Below are 25,611 nucleotides of genomic sequence, written 5' to 3' on the forward strand. Positions count from 1 at the left end.
CAGTGATAAGGAAAGACAACAAATCTGGTACTGCTAAGTAGAAGCGAGAGAGAGACTTTAAAAAGCAACCTATCCACAGGACTTACTATTTGAGAGCCAGTGTTTAGCAAAGTTGAAAAAAAAAATTATGGCTACATAGCAATAGTTAAAGGTGACAGAATAAAAAATGATAAGGGATATAAATATTTTTGAAACAAAGCATGGGCAGTTCACTGGTGTGGCCTAGGAAGCAAAGTTACTTCTGGGGGTTTCTCAGGACTGTTTACAGAGTCTGAATTTCTGAAATTTTTGACAGGGATTACACCCACCTCCAGAAATTTTAGAGTATTAAAACTGAGTAATTTTCCCTGATCTGGTACCTCTCTGTGGAAAACTGACACTAGCTACAAGAGGAGGAGGAACAGATGCTAAATATTTATTCAGATAAAAAGTTCACATGGAATTTCTAGCATAGCTCAACTTACACAAACTGCAATTAAAATACCACAAGAATAAACAAACCAGCCTCTCTTGGAGCTTGGTAGGCAGTGCTAGAAGTAAAACAAACATGAAACCTGCAGTCCTAGGTTTTATGCGTGCTACTGAAACATTTTTCTTTAAGGCTGATACCAAGCAAAAATGTGAGGAAAGTTAAAGAGAGCAAAACTAAAACAAAGTGTCTTTTGCTCAGAATTATGGTGCTTTCCTGGGCATAGCAGTATAGAAGAAAAAAAAGGTAACAGCCCAAGTTCAGTCTAAGAAATGGGTTCTCATTAGAACCCAACCAATCCAGTGGCAGTCTTGAAACGCATATTTTAAGTATTTCAACATCAGAGAAAGATGAGTATTAGCAACTGACTAATTTTTTAATAAAGTATCAGAAATGCCACTTTTCCACTTTAAAGGCAAAACCAGCCTTTCTGAGGGGCAAAATCTTCTGAAAATTTTGTAGCATTCTCTGTACAGTACCTCTTCAAGCTGAGAACTGCATTCATAACAATTTGAACTTTGAAATATACTTTTCTTCCTACTTTGAAGTTTTTATGATTAAATGACTGAGATGTTAAAAGTAGAAGTGCAATAGATTATAGACAAAATTACACTATATATTTTCAAGGAATATATTTTCTAAATAAACTTGTAATTCACTGATACACATAGGTTTGATTTTTGCTGGTCTGACTGCCTACTCGATTAAAAATTCCCGGTATCTCTCATAAACTGACTTTTATATGGCTGAGAGACTGGTAAGTCCAACAGAAAAAGATGGTCAATTTTTTTTTTTCATTTTCCTACATTCAGTGCATTACCTTAAACAAAAAAATGTTGCAATTATCCCCAAAACTTGACTTGCTGTTTGACCAAGTAAATATTACTGATTTTAGAAATATGCATGTAAAAAAGTATATCTTGGTATCAGTGAAATGCAAGAGTTCAATACATTAATATTTATAAAGCAGTCCGTGAATGGATGTTAAATTAATTCTTTAAGTCAAAAAAAGACAGTACCCATTTGCATTTCAACAAGTGAAACTTTTCCATCCATTTGACAGAGACAAGACTATAAAAGGTCTCAAATTTCTCCAATAAAAGTGCAAATTACATCTCAATATTTCGTCAGAGATTAAAAACAGAATTTTAGATGAATTATCTGATGCAAAGATGGAAGTCAGGGTGCTGCTTCAAGATCTACAGAAGTAGAGCACTTTAAGACAATTAAATGATTTCCCTGCAGGCAATGTCTTTTCAATCCAAGCTAATGACATCATTTAAGGAGGATGGTCCATTTAACTGAAAGGATCTTTTACAAGGCAGACAGACAGAAGGCAATCCCGGAATGTTTTCAAGGACTTCCCATATTTCAGAATTATAATGGCAAAATGCCTACATCAGAATCTTAAACTCAAGCATTAATCAACAAAATGAAAGACTAATTTTATAAGAAAAATGTAATAAAACTCATTTTAAGAAGTTTTCCCTTCATTATTTTTTCCCTTAAAGGAACCAATTCTCTTCTAATGGTAATTATGCTGCTTCAGAGTAATGATAATATTCAGGCAGCTCAGTTTTAGGCTGCTGTTTTTAAAGTAAAGCCAAATCACTTCACTCACTTGCAAGTTGAAGAGTAACTTTCATAAACTTTTCCACTAGTTTATATAAGCTATCTGTGATCTTTAAGATAGAAAGCATTGTACTGTTGCCTCAGAGTGCACTGTACTACTTTTGGTATAGTCTATATACCAGCCTTTAAATTGCACCACCACCTTTCTCTTTAAAAAAAAGGAAAAAAAACTTCAAATGAGCCAGTAAGGGAAAACTCACAGTTTTAGTGTCTGTATCAGCAGTTTAATGCACTTCTGTAACTCCTGAGGAGGGGGAGGTGGTGCTGGGTCCTAAACCTAAATGATTTTTCTGATATTGAAAAATCAAAGCAGGATATGCTATTTTTAAACAGTTAAAGAAACACCAACATTTTCATATTAAAATAATATTATTAAAACTAAGACATTATACAAAACTACAAACACCTCTTGTACTTCAGAAGGCAGCATCAGTCTAAATCCAACCAAAGAGTCTTTTTACCATTTACAATAACACTCAAAGCCCTGGAAGTTGTATACACATTAGGATGACGTCTCTTAATAAATGATGTGGTTCTGAGGACAGGGGGGGGAAAAGTTTACCTTATGTCCCCTTAATATCCATTTCAAATTGTCAAAAACTTCAGAAAGCTGGAACGTGTGAGACAAAACGAAGAGATCTTACCATGTAAGCAGGAGCTAGAAAACGCAGAACTAGTCCTGGCTCTTAACCAGACTCCTTTCGCAATCTTGGGCAAGTCACAGCTACTTTGCTTCCACTGTTCCTCTTCATAACAGAGAAACAGTGTTCACATCTTTTCTAGAAATGCTGTGAAATGTTGTTGGTTTCATTATGCTTGTCTTTAAAACAAGTCTTGTCTTTAGAAAGGGAAAAACATTTCATTTTCAGGCTTGCTGTGCCACTGATCTTTCCCTGCCGCACCCACACACTTTTTCAAAGTAATGTAAGTGTGAGGGAGGGAGGGAGAGAGAAGGGGCGGAGGGAAGGTTCCAGCATGTGTAAGACTGGGATGTCACATATGTACTGATTCCTGCATTTCAGAAAACTGCACACTTTCTTCTGTGACTGCTAGAGCATACCTTAAATTGACAAAGGAAAAGTGAGGAGAACACCATGAAAGAGTATCCCTATGGTAAACAGCAAGATGACTCTGATTATATAAATGAAATGCTTTTCAAAAAACCCCATTTTTTAATTCTAATAATGTTGCCTTCTTCTTTCTTCCTTTTCAAATATAAAATCATGTCAAGTGAAAATGCCATTTTATAACACATGCTAATAGGTCATTGAAAATGGAGGCAGTTCCACCAACCCAAGTCAAAATTTCCTCAGTTTGGATATGCTCTTTTTAAACTCTGTCACTCAAAAAGCAAAGGAGCAACCATAAAACTCAAGTTATTTTAGTTTAAGGATTTAAACTTTTGACACTCTACATCTTTCCCCATGTAAAGAACACATGCATCCTGAAGTGGTGAACAAGTAGCACATCAAAAGAATGTGGACTTTTAAAGCCTGAATATAGTAATATGGAAATAATAATAAGAAAGTAGCATTGCATAAAGTAATACTGTTGTATTCCTAACCACCTGGGCATTTTCTTAGTTGACAGTTATATTTCTAGTAAAGGAAGAAGAGATTTCTGTGGACTTCAACAGCCACAAGAATTTAATTTCACTTCCTGTTACACACCTCCTCTACAACCTAGGTCCCCCCTCCACCAGTATATTTGCACATCTGTTTCCAAACTTCTTCTCCCAGTTTTTGATCTTACCCTGATTAGGTTTTCTGGAGCATGAAATTATTCAAATTCATACATACAGCAGAGGATTCTAAAACTGCCTTGATGCAATGAAAGTAAAGTGACATATGCAAAATACATTACCTCATTTACTGGCACTTAGCCAGTTTTCCTGACTTTTTTATTCAGTTTCAGTTTCTCCATAAACTGAACTCCCAAAAGCAGCCAATCAATCATTACCAACAGAACTGTATCAAAATAAAAATCTAGTCATTATAAAGATTCATTTTGATATTGTTTCCCACAAAAGTGTTTGCATCTATAACATGCTAATGCACTCTCAGATCTCCCCACATAGACTTGAAATTCTCTAAAATTAAGATACTTTGACAACAAATTCTCAAAAACACCTGACAAAATGGTACTGGAGAACACCAAGAACACCAAGAGTCACTGAGACAAGTACTAATGAACAAGACTCATGAATCAACTTTTCATGAATTTTCTATACCATTACGTGTCTTATATCACTACCAAAACTCATATCTGTGCAAGATCAGCGGCATACTGAACAAAAAAAAATTACTAATTGCTGTTCTATTTGTTCTGATTTCATTAGCATTATTTTATCCAACAGTACTCGTGTTAGCCTATAAAACATACTGACAAGGGAATTTGCCTCTGGATATGTAAGAGAAATACAACATGCAAGGATAACTCTGTTCAAAATATTTACAAATCACTGGTATATTACTTAGAGCAATCTTACAGATGAAGAAACTAACAGGAAAAAGCCATCAGAGCTAGACAATTGACTCTCAGTCACAAAGAATTCATTAATAATTCCACGAGGACCATCAATGTAATTATCAAACCAAAAGGACAAATTATGGCCACGTCTACTCAATAATAGGAACCAGAATGGGTAGTTATGTTATAACCACACTTTTCCTTATTATAATGCTACCTTATAACAGCATTGTTCTGTTTTGTTTGTTAGAAGGGGAACCCAGGTAACAACCTAAACCACCCCAGTTCTGAATGAAACAATTTTTTTCTCAGTTTTAAAGTGATTTTCATTCATTTAGCTTGTTCAGTTTCATACATATGATTTTCAGATTTTTAAACATTTTGACTCAACCGATCTGCTTTTTGTACAATATTTTCACCTTCTTGATTTCTATCCGGTAATTTTATTCATTAAAGGCTATTTTTAATTTAAGAACTGAGTCATCTTTAGTTGCAAATAGGGTGAAAAAATTCTCTACCTGACATTCCTAATCACAGAGCTTGGAAATGGAGAATTCAGCTGAAAAAAAGACTAACCTAGAGATTTAATAAAGGCTCAGACACTCAAGGCCCTTTCCAAAATACAACAAGCAGCTATTTGATATCAACACTATGTTATGAATCGCTGCACCTCATTATCAATCCTTGAAAAGGAAAGCAAACCTCCCTCAAAATGTCTGTTTCTGAAGGACAAAGGCAATTAACAGGGGCAGGTGAAAAAAAAAAAGAAAATGTATTAGAGTGACAGGGGAATTTAAAGATGCCATGTGCATTAGGTTATATTTCCTAAATTAAGGCTTAAATGCAACAAGAACTGTAGATTCCTCAGACCTGTTCAAAGTTGAATTCATTCCAGGTTGAAAACATCCTGGAAGCACAACAAAGCTGGATGAATTTCTCTTCTCAACATACATATTAGTAAAGGTAGAAACCCTTGTAAACTCCATCTTAAAAAGGTAATAAAATGTTGCTAATATAAATATGGTAGTGTCTTAGTTATGGCCTTAGTGTACCCAAAAATAGACACAGCCATGCTGCCTTCAGCCTTCATACTATTCAATGTTCTGCATATATTAAAACACTCCTTATTTCTACCCCTCTTCAGCTATAAAAACAAAAATGAACCACAATAATTAAATAAAATATTCTTTATATGTATTATGGCTATGTGCATACACAAGTCAGTCACCCAATATCTCAATGACTGTTAATGAAACTGAAAGCCTAATTAGCAAGATGAGGGGAATAACCCCAGCATTCTGGCCCACCTCCAGTATGAATAATTGCTTCTACCTATGCAAAATCCCCCCTGTCATTTCAATTAGGTAAAATATTCCTCACATCCTGCTCTTAAATTGCTGGGTATTGTTTATAGTGCCATTGTAAGAGCTGCTGCATTCTACCCTGGGTACGGCTGCCTCTTGAAAGTAATAACATGGCAACTCCTACTTTTAGTTACTTCATTCAAAAACCTTAGTTTTGCAAAAGGCTGGCTGCTATCAGAAAAAGAACCAATCAACGAAAAGAAAACCCCAACAATAATTTATTTTGCATCTATTAATGACAGAAGTACAAGATCTGTGTAGAACAGAGGGAACACGTTAACAGGTACTGAGGTATAAAAATAAGTCAGTCCGACTTATTTATTTATTTATTATGCCAAGCATCTTTGGCAATTCAGCAGCATAACAAGCAGTCATCCTATCACACTATCACAACTTTGAATGCCTCAGAAATTAAGCCAAAGCTAACACCTTCAAAAATGACTGTGAAATCCTACCAGCACATTGAAACATCCTTTTAAAAACTCATGTGTATATATATGTACACGCAGCAAATTTAAGAAGGAAGAGAATGAAGTCAGTCATCAACTCCCAGGGCCCTTCCAGGGCCTCCAAAACTATGGCTGTATCTATACCTAGACTTCGCTTCCTTCTCTTCCAGGAAGTGCACACCCTGAATACCTGTTCCCCAAAACAGCCACCAATTCACCCCACTGCTTTCATTTTGCCTCATCCCATAATTTCCAAAATTCTCTTAAAACCCTAAAATTTTGATGATAATTCATTTTAAAATGTTCATCTGACTAAAAAAAATCCTAATTGAAAAAGGATTTAGAAGTTTTATAGGTTTTATTAATATTGATTTAAAGAGGGACATTTGGGGCTTTTTGTTGCTTCACCGTATCAGAGTGTTTTCTTGCTTTCCCCTTTTGGGTCTGAACTGCCACTGAAATGGTTATTAATAAGTAAATTCCAGAATGCTTACATTAGCCCACAGTCTTTTTATTGTTCACTCCTCCTTTAAATCGCCCTATCCCTTAAAAGATACAGTTTTAATTGACTATAAAATTTACTTAGAAATGTACTCACTGGTTTGAGTTATGAAAGTTAAAAGATATGTTTTATTTAGGAAAATATGCAAGCAGATATCTGCAGAAATTCACATTAACACTAACTGTACTTTCTATTTCATGAAACACTTCAGTAACCACATCAGTGATTTATTGTTATTTATTGTTATGGCAGTACGGAATCTTCCACAATAAAATAAAGACCAGGAGTGAAAAGAGCTGTAAAACCATAAAAAGAAAAGTTTGCTTTTTCCTTGTCCTGGCCTCCTAGGACTGTAAATCTTAGGTTTCCTTTTTCCTAAATTGTCTTCTTTCAAGGATTACCAGTGTTATAAATACCTTTGCCTTCTACTGACTAGACACATTTTCTCCTGTAGACTCACTTCCTGTGGGAAACGTTACATCCAAAATTACACACACACTATTAAAATTGCGATCACTGCCACAATTTTGTTCATGTATTAAAAAAAGCACTAAGAATAGAGCAGTTTTCAGTTTATCATTATCCTCTGTAAAAGGAATATCACTCTTGCATAGGAAACAGCAGTATACATATAAAAAATTATTTGAAAATACAGTAGAAAATAATTTCCATTAAGTACACCGGCTGGGGAAAAAGCTGCACACACCAATGATTAAGCATAAGTGTGCATCTGTCCTTTAAATATGCATAGCAGTAATAGCTTAAATGCAGTTCAAATCATGGCCAGTCTTGCTGCATATACAAATCTGCACCAGGCAGTGCTAAATTAAAAAGCACCTCTGATAAGTTTACAAAAGACAAAGAAAAAATTGTTGTAAACTCCTCTGCATTGCAAAGATCTCTTTTGTCTGTCAATCAACAGAAAAGTATTATTCCACCATCACAAAAGGCAAACCTTTGGAGGCAGTATAGGTCTGTGTGTTGTGCAAATGTGCAGTTGCTAAGAAGCAAATATGCTTCTCCTCTAATCAAATAGCCCAGCTCAGCAATGTTGCTGGCTTGGGGCAAGAAGCAAATTCCACCAGCCACAAACTTAGAAACAGTCTTGAATTATTTGTTGCTGACCGCTGGCTGAACCCTGTCCTGATGAGCACCATCACCATTAGCCACTTCTCAGTGTATTCCATCAACCAATGGCAATAGCAGCATGCTACAGCTCAGGCTGCAAGGAATTGATCAAACAGGGTAATGAGACTATTTCTTCATGGAGGTTATTTTAAATGAATATAAATATTTTCTTTCTACATAATTTGCCACAAAAGGTCACTGAACTCCCTGTGATTCTAAAGAAAAATGCTGTGGTATCCCCTTTATATATTTGAGTTAGGATATAGGCAACAAACAATTCTGGGCATTTTTGATGATCGTGTAAATCTTAATGAGGTGGCATCCCAGACAATTGATTAGCAGCAACGTTCTATCTTCACATTTACGTACTAACAAAAAGAAAATTTGATGCTATTTTAGAAAATCATGATATACCCATGCCCTTAAAATCTTTCATGAGAGAATATATTCTGTGAGACTAGACTTACACTTTTGCTATTAACAATAGATCATGCATATTTTCCTATGCTTGCCTTACTTTGATATTATAGCCCTTTCTATAGATTCTTTCAATTGAACTCATATGTTAAAAATACCCACTTTGTGTGTGAGTCAAGTTACTGATGAGACCTGCATTCAGACACCCTGTCTGTCATAGCTGTTTTCTTTAAAAGGCTACTATAAAGAGACACCAGGAGATATTTGAAATTTAATTCAAAGCAACTGCTACAAAAATCCCATCAAGGCCCTCCTTGTCCTACACAAGATTTTTAATCCTATCATTTCCAGTACTGGACAATTTCTCCAATGCTGGGAAAACAAGTAAATATTGATTTAAATACCAGTCTAATAGCATTTTATTAATAAAGGCATTGCACTAGGATAGTACTGAGACTATGATAAAGAAATAGTGCTTATTATTTTCTACTTTTAGGGATAATAATATAAAAATATTCAAATAGGCCAACTAAATACAACGGTTCATGTTTGAGAATTTCCAATGTTACCTTGAATAACTTTAAGTAAATATTTTCAACAGAGAAGAAAATTCATATTTACACCTAGAGATGAGTATAATTCATTCATCTGAGACACAGCACTTGAAAATGCAGGTTGAAATATAAATTTATATATATATATATACAGGATTTAAATTAGTTCATCTTGCCCTGATTAATAGGAGTTCACTTACCTAACAACAGAACAGGCTTCAGATATTTTTTTTAATTCACATACAATATTCAAGAGTTTGGGGTTTTTTTAACAACATAAAATAAAAATGTGTAATCTGAAATTCTGTTCCTCTTATGTGGTTGGAATCCTCAGCTCCTCAGGCTTTTTTCTTCTCTAACTGAATATCTCTGACCAGTATAGGAAATAATTTTTTTTTTAAATAAAATAGTAAGAATATTAATAATATTTACAAAAATAGTTCAAATCAACGGGCTTTTCCTCCTACTTCCCACCCCATTAAAATACTATTTCCAGAACATTCCTTTCTAACACTTTATCAATACCATCATTATATGTTGTATGGCAGTGAAGTGCATCTAAGGCTGGAATAGAATAAAGAAACTCAGATGTGTTTTTTCTATTAAGCCACCATTTTTTCATTTTTAAATCTTTTTTTTTTTTTTAGAAAAGTTGACAGCAAAAATAAAACTGTAGTCCTGTGAGAAAAAAAAGAGAGCTTTGTTGGCTATTTATTCAAAAACATAAATTTGTTATGTCTGTAACGCAGACCCTACAAATTCTTATCGTTCATTTATCATGTCTTTGAAAAGTCAGTTTCCAAATATAAAAAGGAAATAATTCTACATTAATGTTGAAGATGTTTAAAAATCTGTATGAAGACATGAAGCTAGGACCATTAAAAACATACAAAATCCTGAGAAACTATTTTCAACATAGATGAAAGAAGCCAATTTATATATAAATCCTATTTTTCCTCAAAGCAATCTTAATATGTTAAGTCCTAAATTCCATTAAAAAAAATAAAAAGTGGTCCCTTACAATATCAATTGTAAAAACAACATCCATTTGGGGGGCAGAAAAAATCAGCACCCACTCGCAAAAGATGTCTCATCAACCGACTAACATTTGACAAAAATCAGTGGAAACAGCAAAGAAGCCAATACAACTTCCAGTGCCAAGGAGCCAGATGGCACTGCTGGAAAAATTATATCTACAGACTGGCAGCTTGATCCCATGATTATTGCCCAAGGGAGGAGGAAGAGGAAAACAAGAGGTATTTCAGTGTGATGGAGTAAATCAATTATCACCAGCTCACTACAGCATTTTCACATTATTTTTATACCACATTCTAAATATCGCTCAAGTGAATGAGAGCACTGGAAGATTACAGCAATCTAAGGCAAAAAAAAAGGTGTGCCATACATTAAAAAAGCAATATGTACTTAAATGTACCTCTGTCAACTGCATTACACAGTCCATATTTCCAAATGAAATTTGCAGATATATTGTTGCTAACAAGTAAAAACAAAGTTTTTGTCTTACGGTTTTACTTTTGACATGAAATTCCAAATTTTATCTACAAAGATTACAGACAAAAACATCTTTGCACTTTTCAATATGACTACATTCTTTTGTGTATTTTCAACTCTTAACATGCAGTTATTTTACACATACAAGTACCAAGTAGCCATTTTGCTAAAATATTTCAAAAATCTTTGATCAAACAAGTTTGTGGAAGTCTCACCTATTATTTTTCTGATAAAATACAGTATTAAAGATAACTTCTGAAGAAGCTGTTAGAGAAAAATCAATCCACTCCTACTAGAAGGAAAGCAGTTCTAGAAAACTAAAAGTTTTTCCCCCACTATCTTCATATGCATAATATTCAAATTACTAAACACAAAATAGACAGAATTATAAGAATAATGTCCTGTGAAAATAGGCAAGGTTAATTTTTTCTTAATTGGAAGTCAATGACAACACTTGGATTAACTTCTTTTCCAAGAAACTGTAATAATAAGGCCCATTTCCTGTACCCATCCTTGCAAAAGAACACATCCTATTAACCTACCAAAAAGACTTGGACCACCTTCACTTCACTTGCCCCCAACCCATTTTCATTTTTATTGCACAGCCATGTACATGGTCTAAATATCTTCTGCTCCCATTCATATTATTTCAACACTAATCCTTTTTTTTTACCTCTTCAATGCAGAGCAGTGATGCACAAGTGCAGATATGTGAAGCAAATATACACACATATTGAATATATATTGTGAGTATTTATACATCATCCAGGTCCAAGCTGTGAATGCCCCATCTCTGGAGTGTTCAAGGCCAGGCTGAATGGGGCTTTAAGAACCTGGTCTAATGGAAGGTGTCCCTGCTCATGGCAGCGGAGTGGGAACTAGATGATCTTTAAGGTCCCTTTCATCCTAAACCATTCTATGATTCTATGATGCAGAGAAACACAAAATTTGCCTGTTAAGTAATGAAAATTGTTTTATATGAAGAACAGGATACCCCTGAAAAGGTATTGTCAGACTCTGATGTACCCTGCATTAAGGAACGTGTGTCCAGGCAGGCAGAGTACATATAGAGAAGACAGGAAAATCTTGTTTAGAGCAGAAGAGGTCTTCCTCCATTGTGTAGTGTAGGTTCATTCATAATTCCCTGCCCAAAAGGGGATCAAAACTTTCTGACTGCCAGCAATAGAGAAGACAAGACCAAGATACTCCTAGGATATTACCCATCATTACAGCGATCGTTAGTGATGACTAGGCTATGTGTAGCTAATATAAGTTAAGAAATTGGAGTAGTAATTTTAGTTTGGAGAAAATATGACATTCAGCAATTTTAGTCTGCTACTCTACTATACTTAAATCCTACTATTGTATGTAATCCAAGTAAACGTCTATAAAAATTACTAGGAAAGTATCATACTAATACTGCTGAGTGACAGATGTCCAAAGAAGTATGGTTCCTGCTGAAAATTTTTAAGCAGCAAACAATTATCTGCAAAATCTTCTTGAGAAGGCCAGTAATGAACTTGTCCATTCAGTGGATACCATAAAGATTGAATCTACTGTGTGGGAGTTTTTTTGCAAAACCATTCAATAAACCTTTTCATGACAGTTTTTATTTTCCACTCAAATTTGATCTCAAAATTCACAAATATTAATCCACTGCAAGCTTGCTTTTTTTTAAAAGGAAACAAACACAAATACACTAAAATTAATGCCTGGACTGCATGATGCCTGATAGAAAACAGGCCTGCTTTGCTCTTGCTTAAGATCTACAGCTTCACGTAGCACCTCTACAGAAAGTACTAATCAATTAATACACAAAAACAGAAACATGGGGAAAATCTTCTGTTCATTAGGATTTATACACACTTCATGCATGCAATAAATTAAATAGGGGCACAAATTCTTAATCACCAATTCAGAGAAAGAAATGCCAATCTTAGCTTGTACTTTTTTTTCCCCAGTAGATTCCTATATCCAGGGGCTTCTAAAGCCTCATCCTTGACACAAAATATTAATTGCCACACAGACCATTGCTTTAAATAGTTCTGATCTAATCTAAAACAAACAAAACACTATGGTTCTGAAGAACTTTTTCTCCCCGAGATGTTTGTGACCACTACATAGCATATGCTGAAGGCAGACCCATTTTTCTGTCGCACATGGTAGATCTCAGGAAGGAAAAGATGCCTCTTGCCTTGAATGCCAAGCAGCACCAATCTGTTGGACTTGGTCTCCTCTGGTACCCACCTAAAGGTGCCACTGGAATAGCATGAAGCTGTGCTATCATCTGTGAGTGATGCATCTTTCTGGTTCTTGGAGGAAAGGAGTAAGGAGCAGAATGGAAGCTGACTTACCATTACTGCTTGGCAGGAAGAAAGAGGAATTACAGGGAAATCAGAAGGCAGAAATTCACTCGGTCGAGATAAAGCACCAATAAGGTCCTAAAATCATAATTAACTGCCTCCAAAACCTATTTGAAAAGCTTATTGCATATCCAAGAGGCAGAAGAAAAACATCCCCTCTTCCTTTTGATGTCAGCTATTTGTGATGTATAAGAACCGAATTAGAAGAACATTAGGCCAACAAGCAATATAACATAAACAGAAAAATCTATTCACTTCAATTTTCTGGGCTTTTTATTTTTAACCACAGTATTGTTATATATCTTGAATAAAATTATGATCTAATATGAAAAAGAAATGGGTTAAGCAAGTCATTGTTTAGGGGTTTTTTGGTTGATATTTTCTTACATAGTGGTGGAGTATACATGGCTGTTTTGTTAGTGTTCAGTCACTGAAGCAACATAGATGAAATAAAATGAGCAACAAACCATGTCATCTCTCCCATGGGAGAAAGGTAAATGTTAAAAGAACACAGGGGTTTATTGTTTGATGGGAAGTTTTTCATCATGATAATTAGAAGTTCAAACATTTTAGTATCATCAATTTGTACACACTGTTAACCTACACAATGCCATTTTTAACTTTATTGTTGACTTTATTAGGGCCAAAATTTCACTTAAAACTTCTGCTTCCTATCAGAAATTATTCCCTTATGTTCTGTACAAATGGTTTAAATCAAATTTAATTAGATTAGCTATGCATATTTCACACACACCTTTTTTTTAAACATCCTGCTTCTCCATCTAAGTCATTGCTGCTATATGCACTGGTATGGATCCTACAGACAAACCAGGAAGCAACCAAGCAGTTCAGTTGTTTGTTCTATTCATAAGGTTTCAAAAGCAGATATATGTGGAAAGTTATAAAGATTCTAATCAAAAATATTCATTACATTCATTACAGAGGGAAAAAAAATATACTATTACCATGGCTTTTATGGACAAAAGAGAGTCAAATGTCAACAGATTGACGGAGTTTAGGGTATGTATTCTCTCCTAGCAAGCAGAGTGCAGCACTGGGACAAACTGCCCAAAGGACAGTGCAACTGCACCAGTAGAGATTTTTAGGAAAGGTGAGACAGGTACCCACCAAGAAACATCTCAGGCTGACTGTGGGTGACACATTGATTTTACTCTTAAGGTCTCTCCTATTCAACAAGCAGTTGATCTTCTTTACAGCTTTTCATAATTTCAACAAAGTTGGCACCCTCCTCTCATGTGTTAAACAAACAGAGAAGAGGGAATTGCATCTGGGAATTTACACTCATATGGTTGGTCCCACATGTACCAATATCCTTAAATAACAGAATTTAAAAGCAAAAGCTTCATATTTTAAGTTCCTCTTTGGTATGTTTTACTTTTCACTGTGTTCCATCAGCTTGTAAAAGATTGTATTCTGGATGACATCTAAACTGTCCATAAGTGACTCAGCCTAAATTTGTAGTGATACATTGCTCCTCTGACAACCTCAGCACACCACTTCAGGAATTTTAGACTTCAATCTTCCTGCTTAAGACTGTGCTGCTAATTAAAATTTATTATGTTGAAAGCAACATTTTTGATCATCATATTGCCTTTCTCAGCCAAAAATGCAGAGTCAAAATCCCCTTCAAAATTCTGACAAGAACTAGCATCCCCTCAAATAAAGTTAGCATGCCAAAGTCCAGTCTTTACGCATTTTCCACAGGATGGGCTACTGCTCTCCAGCCAGTGGCTTAGTAGGAGCATAAAGTAGAAGCCATGTTTTCTCACTGAAGATCAGCTGTCCAAGTAAACCTAGACCTTACTTCCCCTCAATATGACCTTTTTTATTCAATCTTGAATATTAAAAGAGATATAAGGAATAATAAAGTACCTGGTTTTCTGCCTTCAATGAGATCTACCTATGAGAAAACCAAGACAAATAAAGAAGTTCCTCATTCCTTTGAGTGGCTGTCATGCAATTAAGTTTGTACCTCTCTCCCCAATACTCAAAGTAAATAACTAACCTCCTATAATAACTCACTTAAATTTCCAATGCTGTCGTCCCCAAGACAACCAAACATCCTCTCCGTGTACATTATTATGTTACTAAAAAGTGGTATACCAAGACAAGACTGGAGGGATAAAAAGGGCAAAAGGAGAAAGGATAGAAATTCCTAGTTGTATTTTCCATTCTCCAACCTTTGATAGCTTAGTTGCTAGCAGTGCTTAACCGAGAAACAGTTTTTGCTTTAATATAGTGCCTCAAAAATAAACTTCAGTATGAATGTAGTTGCAGGAAGTGGGAAAACACTTGTGTGTATGCACAAAGATAAAACCTTACACTGAACTCTACCAGCCTTCTTCAGTGACAGTATTCAAATGACCAGGCCTAACAAATAAGAAAATAAGGGGGGGAAAAAGCTTAATCAGTATTTGTATTTGAGACTTAACATGTAAATAGAAACAGCATGCAAAATTCAGTCACACAATTTTTCATTCTCACTTGATCAGTCAAACTGCAAAACGTGATGCTCATATTAAGTAAATACTATATATCATGTAAAATAGTTTACTCCAGCCTGCAAAGACTCGTACAGAACTTTTCCAAAGAAACTACATGAAAACAAAGTGCTGATGCCTGTTGCTTCATCCAAAAATTCTAGCAAGAAAATCATGTTGCAGGAGCAATAAATTTTGCTCATTTTCAAGACTGCACTTTGACAACAAACAGTTAAAACACAATCTTTTCATTTACTCTTTTTCCTCAAAGCTCTCCAAGTGACCAGTTTTGCTTGCTCCAGCCCTACCTTCCTCCACTTTAACTATGGGGAAATTTAATAAGAGATTCTCAGACTGTTTAAAAATTTTCTACTAAAAAGCATATTTTATTCATAAGCTATAGCCAAATGTGATAATCTGAAGAACATACAGGTCCCCAGACACATTTTTAGTACTTCTTTCATCCTTACCTTCTCAAGGCAACATTTCTAGACCTTCCATAGAAATGGTGATGATCTAAATTATTTCATCACAGCATTCTCTGTGATCTTTTAGATCCAGTAATTATCCAATTACACACTCCCCGCAGAGCCAAAGTGACATGTCTTCCTCAGAGGTCCAGTTACAAAGTCAAAGTTTGGTCCTTTAATACTAGTGACATTTCTTACTATAAAATCAGGTTACCATACCATAAAGCAAAAAAAGAAAAGAATCCCTATATATTATAAAAGAAGATTACAGTGTTATTAAACAGGAAAGTTTAAGCCTGCCATTGAACCTGCATTTAATAACTAGGAAACTTGAAAATTAAATGAAAAACAGTAACTTTTTTCCCATTTACTTCTCAACCAAAAGTAAGTTTGTTTCCAACTTGAAAGAAAATCTTGGTATATCAATTTTAAAGTATTTTGCTGTGCTTTGGTTTTTAACTAATCAAGACATATGTATTTCCCAGTGCATATATTCTTCAATACGCAGATGGAAGGGGAGTAAGAAATTACAAGACATAACATTGTTATACAATGTACTATACAAAAACCTGTCATTTAAGTTGCAAGAAACCTAGTCATCAATAAGTGAAAAAATACCTCGCTCAAAAATCAATTATGTTGAGTCTTTTGTATAGAGAAGTAGTACACCTTTCAGGCAACTGGTATTAATGAGCAGACATGGCTATAGAATCTCCATCTGTTTTTCTGACAAAGCTGTGACTACTCCAGTCTCTCATTGAAATTCCATTAATCTGATGCACCAAGGACCAATGCGAAAATCAAAACTCCATCTAACCCTTTATCAGCTCACAATAACCTACAAGTGAACTCTGCCTGTTAGCATACAGCAAGTTATGATTTTGCTATCAATCAGGCTGTTAGCCAATAAAAAAAAAATCAAGTTAAGACCAGAGTGCCTGGCTGTGCTGTTTTGTTTGGTCTGTCTTGTTTTTCAGTTTGTTATTTTGTTTGGGGGTTTTGTTGTGTTTTATCCCTCTTCCAATTTCTGTAGGGTGTCTGGACATGTAAGCCCATGCATCATTCCCTTTCATTGTGATTTAATTGCTGCCAGCAATCAAGTCAAAGCATCACTGAAGTGTGCTTGAATTTCATTAGATGATATAACTTATGCTACTTTCCTACAGTACCTAATAAACCATAAAGAAACCAAAACACATATGGCTTGAGGGAATAACTGGAAAATTAGGTGGCCATTTGGGAACTGAGTGAACTTTTGAACCAGAGGAACAGAGAAAAAGAAATATTAAAAGGAAAGACAGACTTAGAATGCACACAGAGACGTGGGGGTTTGACCTTTTCAGTACCTAGAAAATTACATTAGCATTATGAAAAATACATATCATGTTTAGAGTTTATAATCCATCAAAGTTTAGATACTTTGTTAGTGCCTACCATAAGGTAAAAGTCAAAAGGACAACATAACAATCAGATTTGACAAAAGGCCTTTAGGTGACCTGTGCTAATTTAGTTATCCCATACTTATTGTTAAATGGATTATCCCTCTTGTAATTAATACACCATTAGACAAAGGTCACACAAAAACTCCAGGATTTTACAATGACTGTAACATACACATAATACACTAATTCTTTATCTGTTACCAAGCGTGTGCCTTCACAAATTATGTTTTGACAGTAATGCTGCAAAGTCAAATTGCGACACTTTGGCAAGTCATACAAACGTTGCAGCCTAACTCAAGTATATAAAGAGAAATGCCTTGGGGCTTTTTAGCAGAAAATATATGTAGAAAGTTTTACATAAAAATAGAAATGGACTCCAACATAAATAAAAACCACCTCAATTCGGTTACCTACAGATAGGGCCCTCTGTTAACGCTGAGGATCCTACACAAATCAGGTTTAGATCTGTACAGAGCCCTGCTGAATTGAACTGGTAATTATACAAAATCAAACATCTACAGACCATCTTACAGACCCTGTTCCTTGAGTAGGATTTAAATATTGAACATTAACAGACCGCTAAAAAACTAAAATACAGTATTAAGCTTCAAGAAACCCATTTATGCCTATTAGAACTGAAACAAATGGCACCTCTGGGGATCAATCCACCTCTTATAAGACTTTCCCAACATATATTTTCATACACAGGCTAGGTGGCTAGACTGGAATGATGGATTATATATATTAAAATCAAAACGGTCTTAGAATGACACATTAGACATTCAAAGAGAAAAAGAGGAACACTGTATACTCCAATAAATTAAGTATTTACAGATCAGAATTTATCACCTTTTCTCAAATTTTCTTCGTGTTACACTCCCACTAGGTAATTAAAGAGGATTTATCATAAAATACAGAAAGACCAGCAAGGTAAAATCGCCTCAAATATAAAAGAATTGTACCCTCTATATTTCGACCTAAACTGGTATGAAATAGTCAAGATATTGTTCAGCAGCTATTACACCTCCTCGCATAACTTCCAAAAAAGGCTAAAAATTAATCATCCATCTGTACAAATTCATACAGTATTTCACATACACTTGCATCAGCATTCTCCAGCCGTTCATTATTTAGGTTATGAACGTTATCACCTTTCTCTTGATTAACTGTTTTGAAACAATTCTATAATCATACCTCCTATTAAATAGTCATATAATTTTGTCACATACCCTTTATGCAATCAGTACCATGTTATTAAGTTATAATTAGAAATAATGATAAGATTATGTTTGTAAGCAAAAATAAATACACAGAAAGTTGCATTCATCTGTAGTTTTGAAAATTAGCTTGTGTTTTCTAAAAGCCATACTCAATTTGACTGATAATTACATTTCAACCAGAGAGCAAAAAGGCCTAGTTTTACTTTTTTAGTTGAAGGTCACACTGCCAACATGCAATAAGCTCAATATTAAAAAAAAAAAGTGTGATTATTATTGTTATACATTTTACAGAGTTCTGGACATAAAAAAAATGCATTATTCTGAATCAGTGGTTAGAAGGTTTATCACTTATGCATGTACTTGACTTATCCCTGTTCTGCAATAGACATAATTTTATACCTCATAAAAGCAATTTATGTTTCCAAAGGGAATAATCTGGATAATATAAAATGTGGAGTGCTACATTGCAGGAAGCATATTTTCATTCAGCAATTGTATTTCGAGATGGAGCTGCACAGTTTGATCATCATATCATGTCAGAAAACATCATTCACTAGTAAGTCTATCTAACTTCCAGTGCCACAAATTAATATACATCATTAATTTATTTGTACATATATTTAATTTACTGCCATATATTATCCATAGAAGATGTTTATATTATGTATACAATAAACTAATCTCAAAAATATGGACACTATGCTAAAGCAAGCTTGTTAACTGTTGAAATATTCAATTGTTCATGTCTTCAGAACAGTCGCATTTAGCATTGAACTTAATGAATACAAAATAAAACAACATGGAAAACAGCTATGAAGTGTGGACTTTTCCTAAATGCAAACCCAAACTTAAAATTTATATAACAAAAACATTGTACAAAACACTGTCTTAATGGAAGGAAACACTGTAGGAATAATTAATTTAATATTTTATGAACCTATTCTGCGTGGAGTTTGCAGAAAAATATCAATCACATAAACTGTTTCATTATTTATTAGATAAATAATACATTAAGCCATTAAGTAGCAAAATAAAATTAAGCAAGAATCTGATAATGTTGAATTAACAAACAATTTGTTACTACAAATATTCACATTGGTTTAGCCACTGATCTATCTTTAAAAACATATGTATCTACAGAAGATGCTTTGTTATCAAAAAACGTGAGTTGAGAAACACTGTGTAAATTTGAGACAGCTTCACTATGCTCTAGGACCACTAGAGAGAGCTCTTCAGTTCCTTTAAAGGTTCTTGTAAAGGTAAGAAAAGCATTCAGCTGTGCTGCTTATCTGTTTATCTGTTTTCCAGCGCTAACATTCGCATCACAAGGATCTGATTACATCAGCTCATAGCAAACTGGCAAACCTAGTACTTTGTAAGGTAAACAGTGTCACATACCATCAGAAGGGGCTTCATCCTCTTTATCATATCGGTCAGATGCTATTGAGACGCTATCAGGAGGCGAAGAAAGAGAGTTCTCTGACTCTTCCTCATCTTCCAGCTCTGTAAAAGTCAATACACATTGCTAGTGAAATAGCTTATCACACAAACACACAGAAAAAAAAGTATTTCCAATAGCAAGGAGGATATTAATTCCTATCTGGAACTGAAAAAGTCCTATTTCTCATGGACACTGGCAGGCTCCAGCACAGCTGTGAGCGATGCCATTCTAGGGTTACCTTCTGACCCGATGTGTAAATGCTGCTGGAGCAGCTTCCCTAAACGCTGTCGTATAATGAACCTGCTTCCAGCACTGCACAGCTGGCAGCTTCTCACGATGGGGGAAAGAAACACCACAGCAAAGAGGCAGGAAAGAGAAAACACTGGCAGAAGGAATAAAGGAGAGCACCAGGCTCCGAAGTTCTGCCTGTCCTAGTGCGGGATGGAGTTGCAGCAACTTCACTCCCAGGAAATGCCTAACCACTGTTGGCAGCAGTGACCTCTGCCCACTTTTACTTTTCTTAACTGTAATTAGGCACTGCCTTGCAAAATTCTGTGTGTATTCCTCCCATGAAACCAGAAGTGGAATAGCTGCCTGGCAGCACCTGGTATCAACCTGTGGCTTAATGCTGCATTCTGTTAATGAATTTCTTGCCCAACTGAGAGCCCTGCTACAATAGATACAAAATCTACATTATCAGTTAATCTGATGCACTTTGATCAGTGTCATGCATAAGCGAGAAAGTCTAGGAAGAATACAGTGAAATCAATATTAGTTGAGGCTTTCACCTAATTAGGCAAAATTTAACTTCTTCCTGAAACTCAGCATATTTTCTCAGATATGTTTAACACATCTAGGCAAAGAAGAGGGGGGAAAATAACAAACTACATTGCCTCTAAAAAAAACCAAAATCTTTGTGAAGGACAAAAAGCTAAATATGACAAAAATCATCAGACCAGAATCCTAAAGTTGATTCTCCAATAGATTAAATAGCCCTCAAATTTCTTGAAAATCATGTAACACTAAATTGTCCAAGCATTGCCTTTTGCTATATATAAACACAAAAGGCTTTCCAGAGACATCCAAATATCCTTCTCTATTTATGTGTTCCCTTTTGGAGCACTGGATCAGAAAAGTAATTTATAAGAATCCAAAATAAACCCATGCATAGTGAAAATATTCTTCACAGGTGCAGAAATTGCATTCATCAGTAGGATTGCCTAACTATGGCCGAGTTTTACCCCTTCCCATTTAATAATGGAAATATACAGAAAACTCAGAGACTATGACAGAAAGCTCCATGACTGTTTGTAAAAAGCAGCAAGTTTTCCATGCAGTTAAAACAACAATATCTGATATTTGTTTTGCTGGAGCTCTTTTACATTCAAAAGTTGTTAAACACTAGCTAGGCTTTCCCTTCATTAATTTAGTATGCTTTTCTTAGGAAAGCTTCCTCCGAAGCTCCCATGCCATTTAACAACTGCTCTGAATCTGAACCTGACTCCAACCTATTTTTGACACAGTCCTCTCCAAGTAGCACTCCAGTCATCGTGTTAATCTGATCAAAATATTTGCACTTCATCACACCTGTCAAACCAACCAAAAGTAAATTATTTCTCTCTAGAACTCACCTCTTCCTCCAAACAGAAAAACACAGAACAGATAGAACATGAACAGAAAATATTATGCCTTATTTATACCCAGCATGATCATCTTTTACACTTAGATTCCACAGACCAGGTGCCTATTTCTCTTTGCCTATATATATCTGTATTAGATTATTCACTCCATCTAAAAAGAGCAAACACATTATAATAGCAAAATTCCATTCCATTCCAAAAGTTCCACTGTTTTCCTGTCTTAAATTTTTACTAGTACTAGCATGCATAGAATATATGTGTATGCACAAGCCCTGATTGTCAATCAAAAATGTCCTCTTATTAGCTATGCATAAACATGTCATCATTGAACCTTCATGAAAGTGCCAGCATAAATTTAAAATATTAGGACTGTATTTCTAGAAGAAAACAATTCCAGAAACACCACACTCCAGCACATATAATTCATGGGCTGAATGGCAAAACTTTGTATATTTGAATGAATAAGACTTGTGGGTGACAAGTAGGTGAGTATACACGTAGAAAGAACATCTCCAGAAGATTTTGTCCCACTCAGCAACACATAATTTATTCTGTAAGTTTGCAAAGCTGCACTGTTACCTTGCTCTTCCACTAAGTTACCATATTGCCATTTTCCAGTTACACTTAGGATTTCAAAATCAGTAAACATTTGTCCTTTACTTTCATATAAAAGCCAGATGACCTAGGAACAAGGGAATTTTCAATACCTACATACATATTTAGGGCATACCATACATATACCTATCATTGTGCTGGTTTGACTTTGATAGAGTCAAGTTTTTTCACAGTAGCTGGTATCAGGCTATGTTTTGGATTTGTGCTAAAACCAGTGTTGATAAAACAGGCACATTTTAGTTACTGCTGAGCAATGCTTACAGAGTCAACACCTTTTCTTCCTCTCACACCACCACACCAGTGAGTGGGCTGGGGTGCACGAGAAGTTGTGAGGGGACACAGCCAGGACAGCTGACCCCAGCTGACCAAGAGAATACTTCACACCATATGATGCCATGCTCAGCATATAAAGCTGGGGGGAAAAGAAGGAAGTAGGAGACATTAAGAGTGATGATGTTTGTCTAAGTCACTCTTACTTGTGATGAAGTCCTGCTCTCCTAGAAATGGCTGAATACCTGCCTACCCTGGGCAAGTGATGAATGAATTCCTTGTTATGTCTTTCTTCTGTGTACAGTTTTTGCTTTACCTATTATACCAACTTCATATCAACCCATGAATTTTCTCACTTTTACCCTTCTGATTATCTCCTCTATCCCAGCAGGGGCAAAGGAGTGAGGGACTATATGGGCTTTAGTTGCCATGTGGCATGAAAATCATGACACAATTATATACTGTATTTGAAACAACAGAAACCGTAGCAACACCGAATGTAGCTTCATAACAAAACAAGTTTCTGTTTCATATCTAGAATATCCAAATTCAAAATGCTCTTAAAACAAAACAATCAAAAAAAGAAATGTGTTCAGAGTATTATGAAGAAAGAAATGACACACTCAGTGCTTTACATCTGTCAAAGCATTCTCTAGATTTTAAATTCTAAAGAAGGCTTGAAGACTTCCATGAAAAAAGCCCTCACTGAGAAAGACACTCAGAACCAAAATACAAATCCTATGTCACACAATACTACATTTAGGTATCCACACTTTACATGAAAAATGAGGAGAATAGGTGGCAGACTCTGGATAGAGGTACAAGCAACCTGCACACGTGCAGAACTAGATTAAACCAAAAAATCTTCCATTTTTTATTTTAGAGCAAAGAAAAATAGTAGCAAATAAATAACAGTTTTCACCCATTTATATTATACACTGAAAAATACAATTCTTCCATAATCTAATTTGTACAGAAGAACTGCAGGCATTTCAATAAGAAAGCTGACTCATTATGCTCTGGAGTTGTAACAGATGACATTTCACAATGTGTTTATGTACTGGCACAAAAGAAGGACTGCTTTCTGGTGTCAACCTTGGGGTTCTTGCCTCCTCGTTCTGTCAGGGTTAAAAGATATCTTAGGACTGTATTCTGTTAATATACAAAGAAATTGCTCATGACAGTTCACAAAGAGGCTTCCTGTTGATCCTATGTCATCTCCTACATTCCCACTCTGAGCAATCTCTGCCCTTTCTCCACTTTACATGCTCCTCCATCAAAGTGTTGCATTGAAGTTTATACTCCACCTATGGAGTAAGAGCAGTCAGAATTGCATTTCAAGCTCCATGTGTTACTCCTTGAACAGTCAGAGGAGTCAGTGTTGAGCAGCACAAACCACTATTCTCTTCAGGTGCCAAGTATCTAAAAATACACCCAAAAAGCATCAATAAATTAAAGAAAACCATTCAACTTGCACTTATGTAATAGAAAACCGAACTACAAAGCAACAATGGGCATCAGGTAAATGTATTCAATACAATTTGCAGGCATAATTGAAAGCATTGCTGCCTAATCAAACATCTAAAAGCAAAGCATGCTCAAACAAAATGTCTATAGACTCATTAGTTGGCAGCCATTCCATTACAATCACACATAATGTCAGTAGTGTCTTGAACCCATGCCAATGACAACAGCATAAATTTTGCATCTCATTTCTATGGTCATAAAATTAATGACCAGTTTAAAAATACTTCTTTGCAAAAGTTATTGCCTAAAGAAATGACATGACTGTGTCCCTGTTATGCAGCCACAAGTATAATTATGGAGTTGATGCTCATTAATATAGTTTCTTGTTTCCCCAGAATATCATGATTTATCTGGAAGTTGGGGAAAAAATAGATTAATTACAGGTAGATATTTAACAGTCACAATAACAAGAATATGTACATGAACTGACCCTATTCTCTAGTTTCTGCAAGTTAAACTAATCTCCTACAGGTTTGATAGCAGAATCAATATTTTATGATGTCTGTAAAAAAAAAAAAAAACCATACAATGTCATTTCTTATTAAATGCTACGTTTTCCATTACAGCTTATTTATTGATTCAGGAAATAATGCATACCAAAGGGTAAGTTTACCACATTAGGAATGGAGCATAAAACAAACTCTCTTCATTGTAACAAGGGCTGTACTTCAGTTCCTACCCCTTGTTCTGAAGACTTCCAATAAATTTAGTTAGTGCAATATAATGAGTAGGACCATATTACATTGTAAGAATTTAGCTTTTTAAAAATCCAGATTTTTTTCCACCAATAATTCATTTTCTTCTTCAACATTGAGATTATAACATAGAATTCCTAAGCATTAAAGATACTGTTTCCACCACTTACTCTGAAAAAGAGCAAGCAAGATGTTTCAGCCAATGCCTCTGAAAGAAACTTGCTAGCTCACATCCTCAGATAACTAAACACTTTCAATTTATTTCTAAAAATGTCTAGACAGAATGATGCATTAAAACTGCTCAAGTATAAGAGAAATAAAACAACTCAGGAAAATAAAAAGACATGTAGGTCAAACCACCCTGCTTCTTGCCATTTCAGAAGGTCCCAAGTCACAGCAGGTTGAAATCAGTTCATCCTGTCCAATCTCTGCTGCAGTTAAGAACCCATGAAACAAAGGACTGGATGAAGCCATCAAGCAGACCAAGCAAGGTTCTCGCTACTCAGTTTTCCATAAGAACAAGTAGACAAAGCTGCTTTCAAGCTGGCAGGGGTATACTTTAGCCCCTTGATAGGGGCATCCTGTATTTTTAAGATGCTACTGACACAATCCACCAGTCATCCTGCAAGACTGCATTCTTCTGACAATCAGTTTTTCAATGCATGCTTTGCCATGCAGTCTGCTCCAACACACTCATTCCTGAAGAGCCTTCTAGGGTCCCCTATTAACAAGATGATTTTTAATGGCTTGTTTTGTAAAGGTCAAGTAGAAACTCTTTAACAGCCAATTTTTAAAACAATACAGAAACAACATTAAGTGTGCAAGCAAATGTGCTTCAAGCAAGAAAAGCAACTGCACTTTTGCTTGACAAGTTCTTTCTTATGATCTGTAATTGTAAGTTCTTTCTTAAGATCTCATTCTTATGATGCAT

At 35.2% G+C, this 25,611-nt stretch overlaps 1 protein-coding gene across 2 annotated transcripts in view; it reads right to left on the bottom strand.

Moving 5' to 3' along the window:
- SKAP2 (src kinase associated phosphoprotein 2) overlaps positions 1 to 25,611 on the bottom strand; it is a 119,476-nt gene that overhangs the window by 76,571 nt on the left and 17,294 nt on the right. For both annotated transcript variants that reach the window (XM_054515516.1, XM_036406434.2), the window contains exon 4: positions 19,891 to 19,995. In XM_054515516.1, coding sequence (XP_054371491.1) covers positions 19,891 to 19,995 — 105 coding nt within the window. The remainder of the gene's footprint in view (positions 1 to 19,890; positions 19,996 to 25,611) is intronic.

This window comes from Molothrus ater, chromosome 1 (assembly GCF_012460135.2).
Source record: "Molothrus ater isolate BHLD 08-10-18 breed brown headed cowbird chromosome 1, BPBGC_Mater_1.1, whole genome shotgun sequence".
NCBI classification, from domain to species: Eukaryota; Metazoa; Chordata; class Aves; order Passeriformes; family Icteridae; genus Molothrus; species Molothrus ater.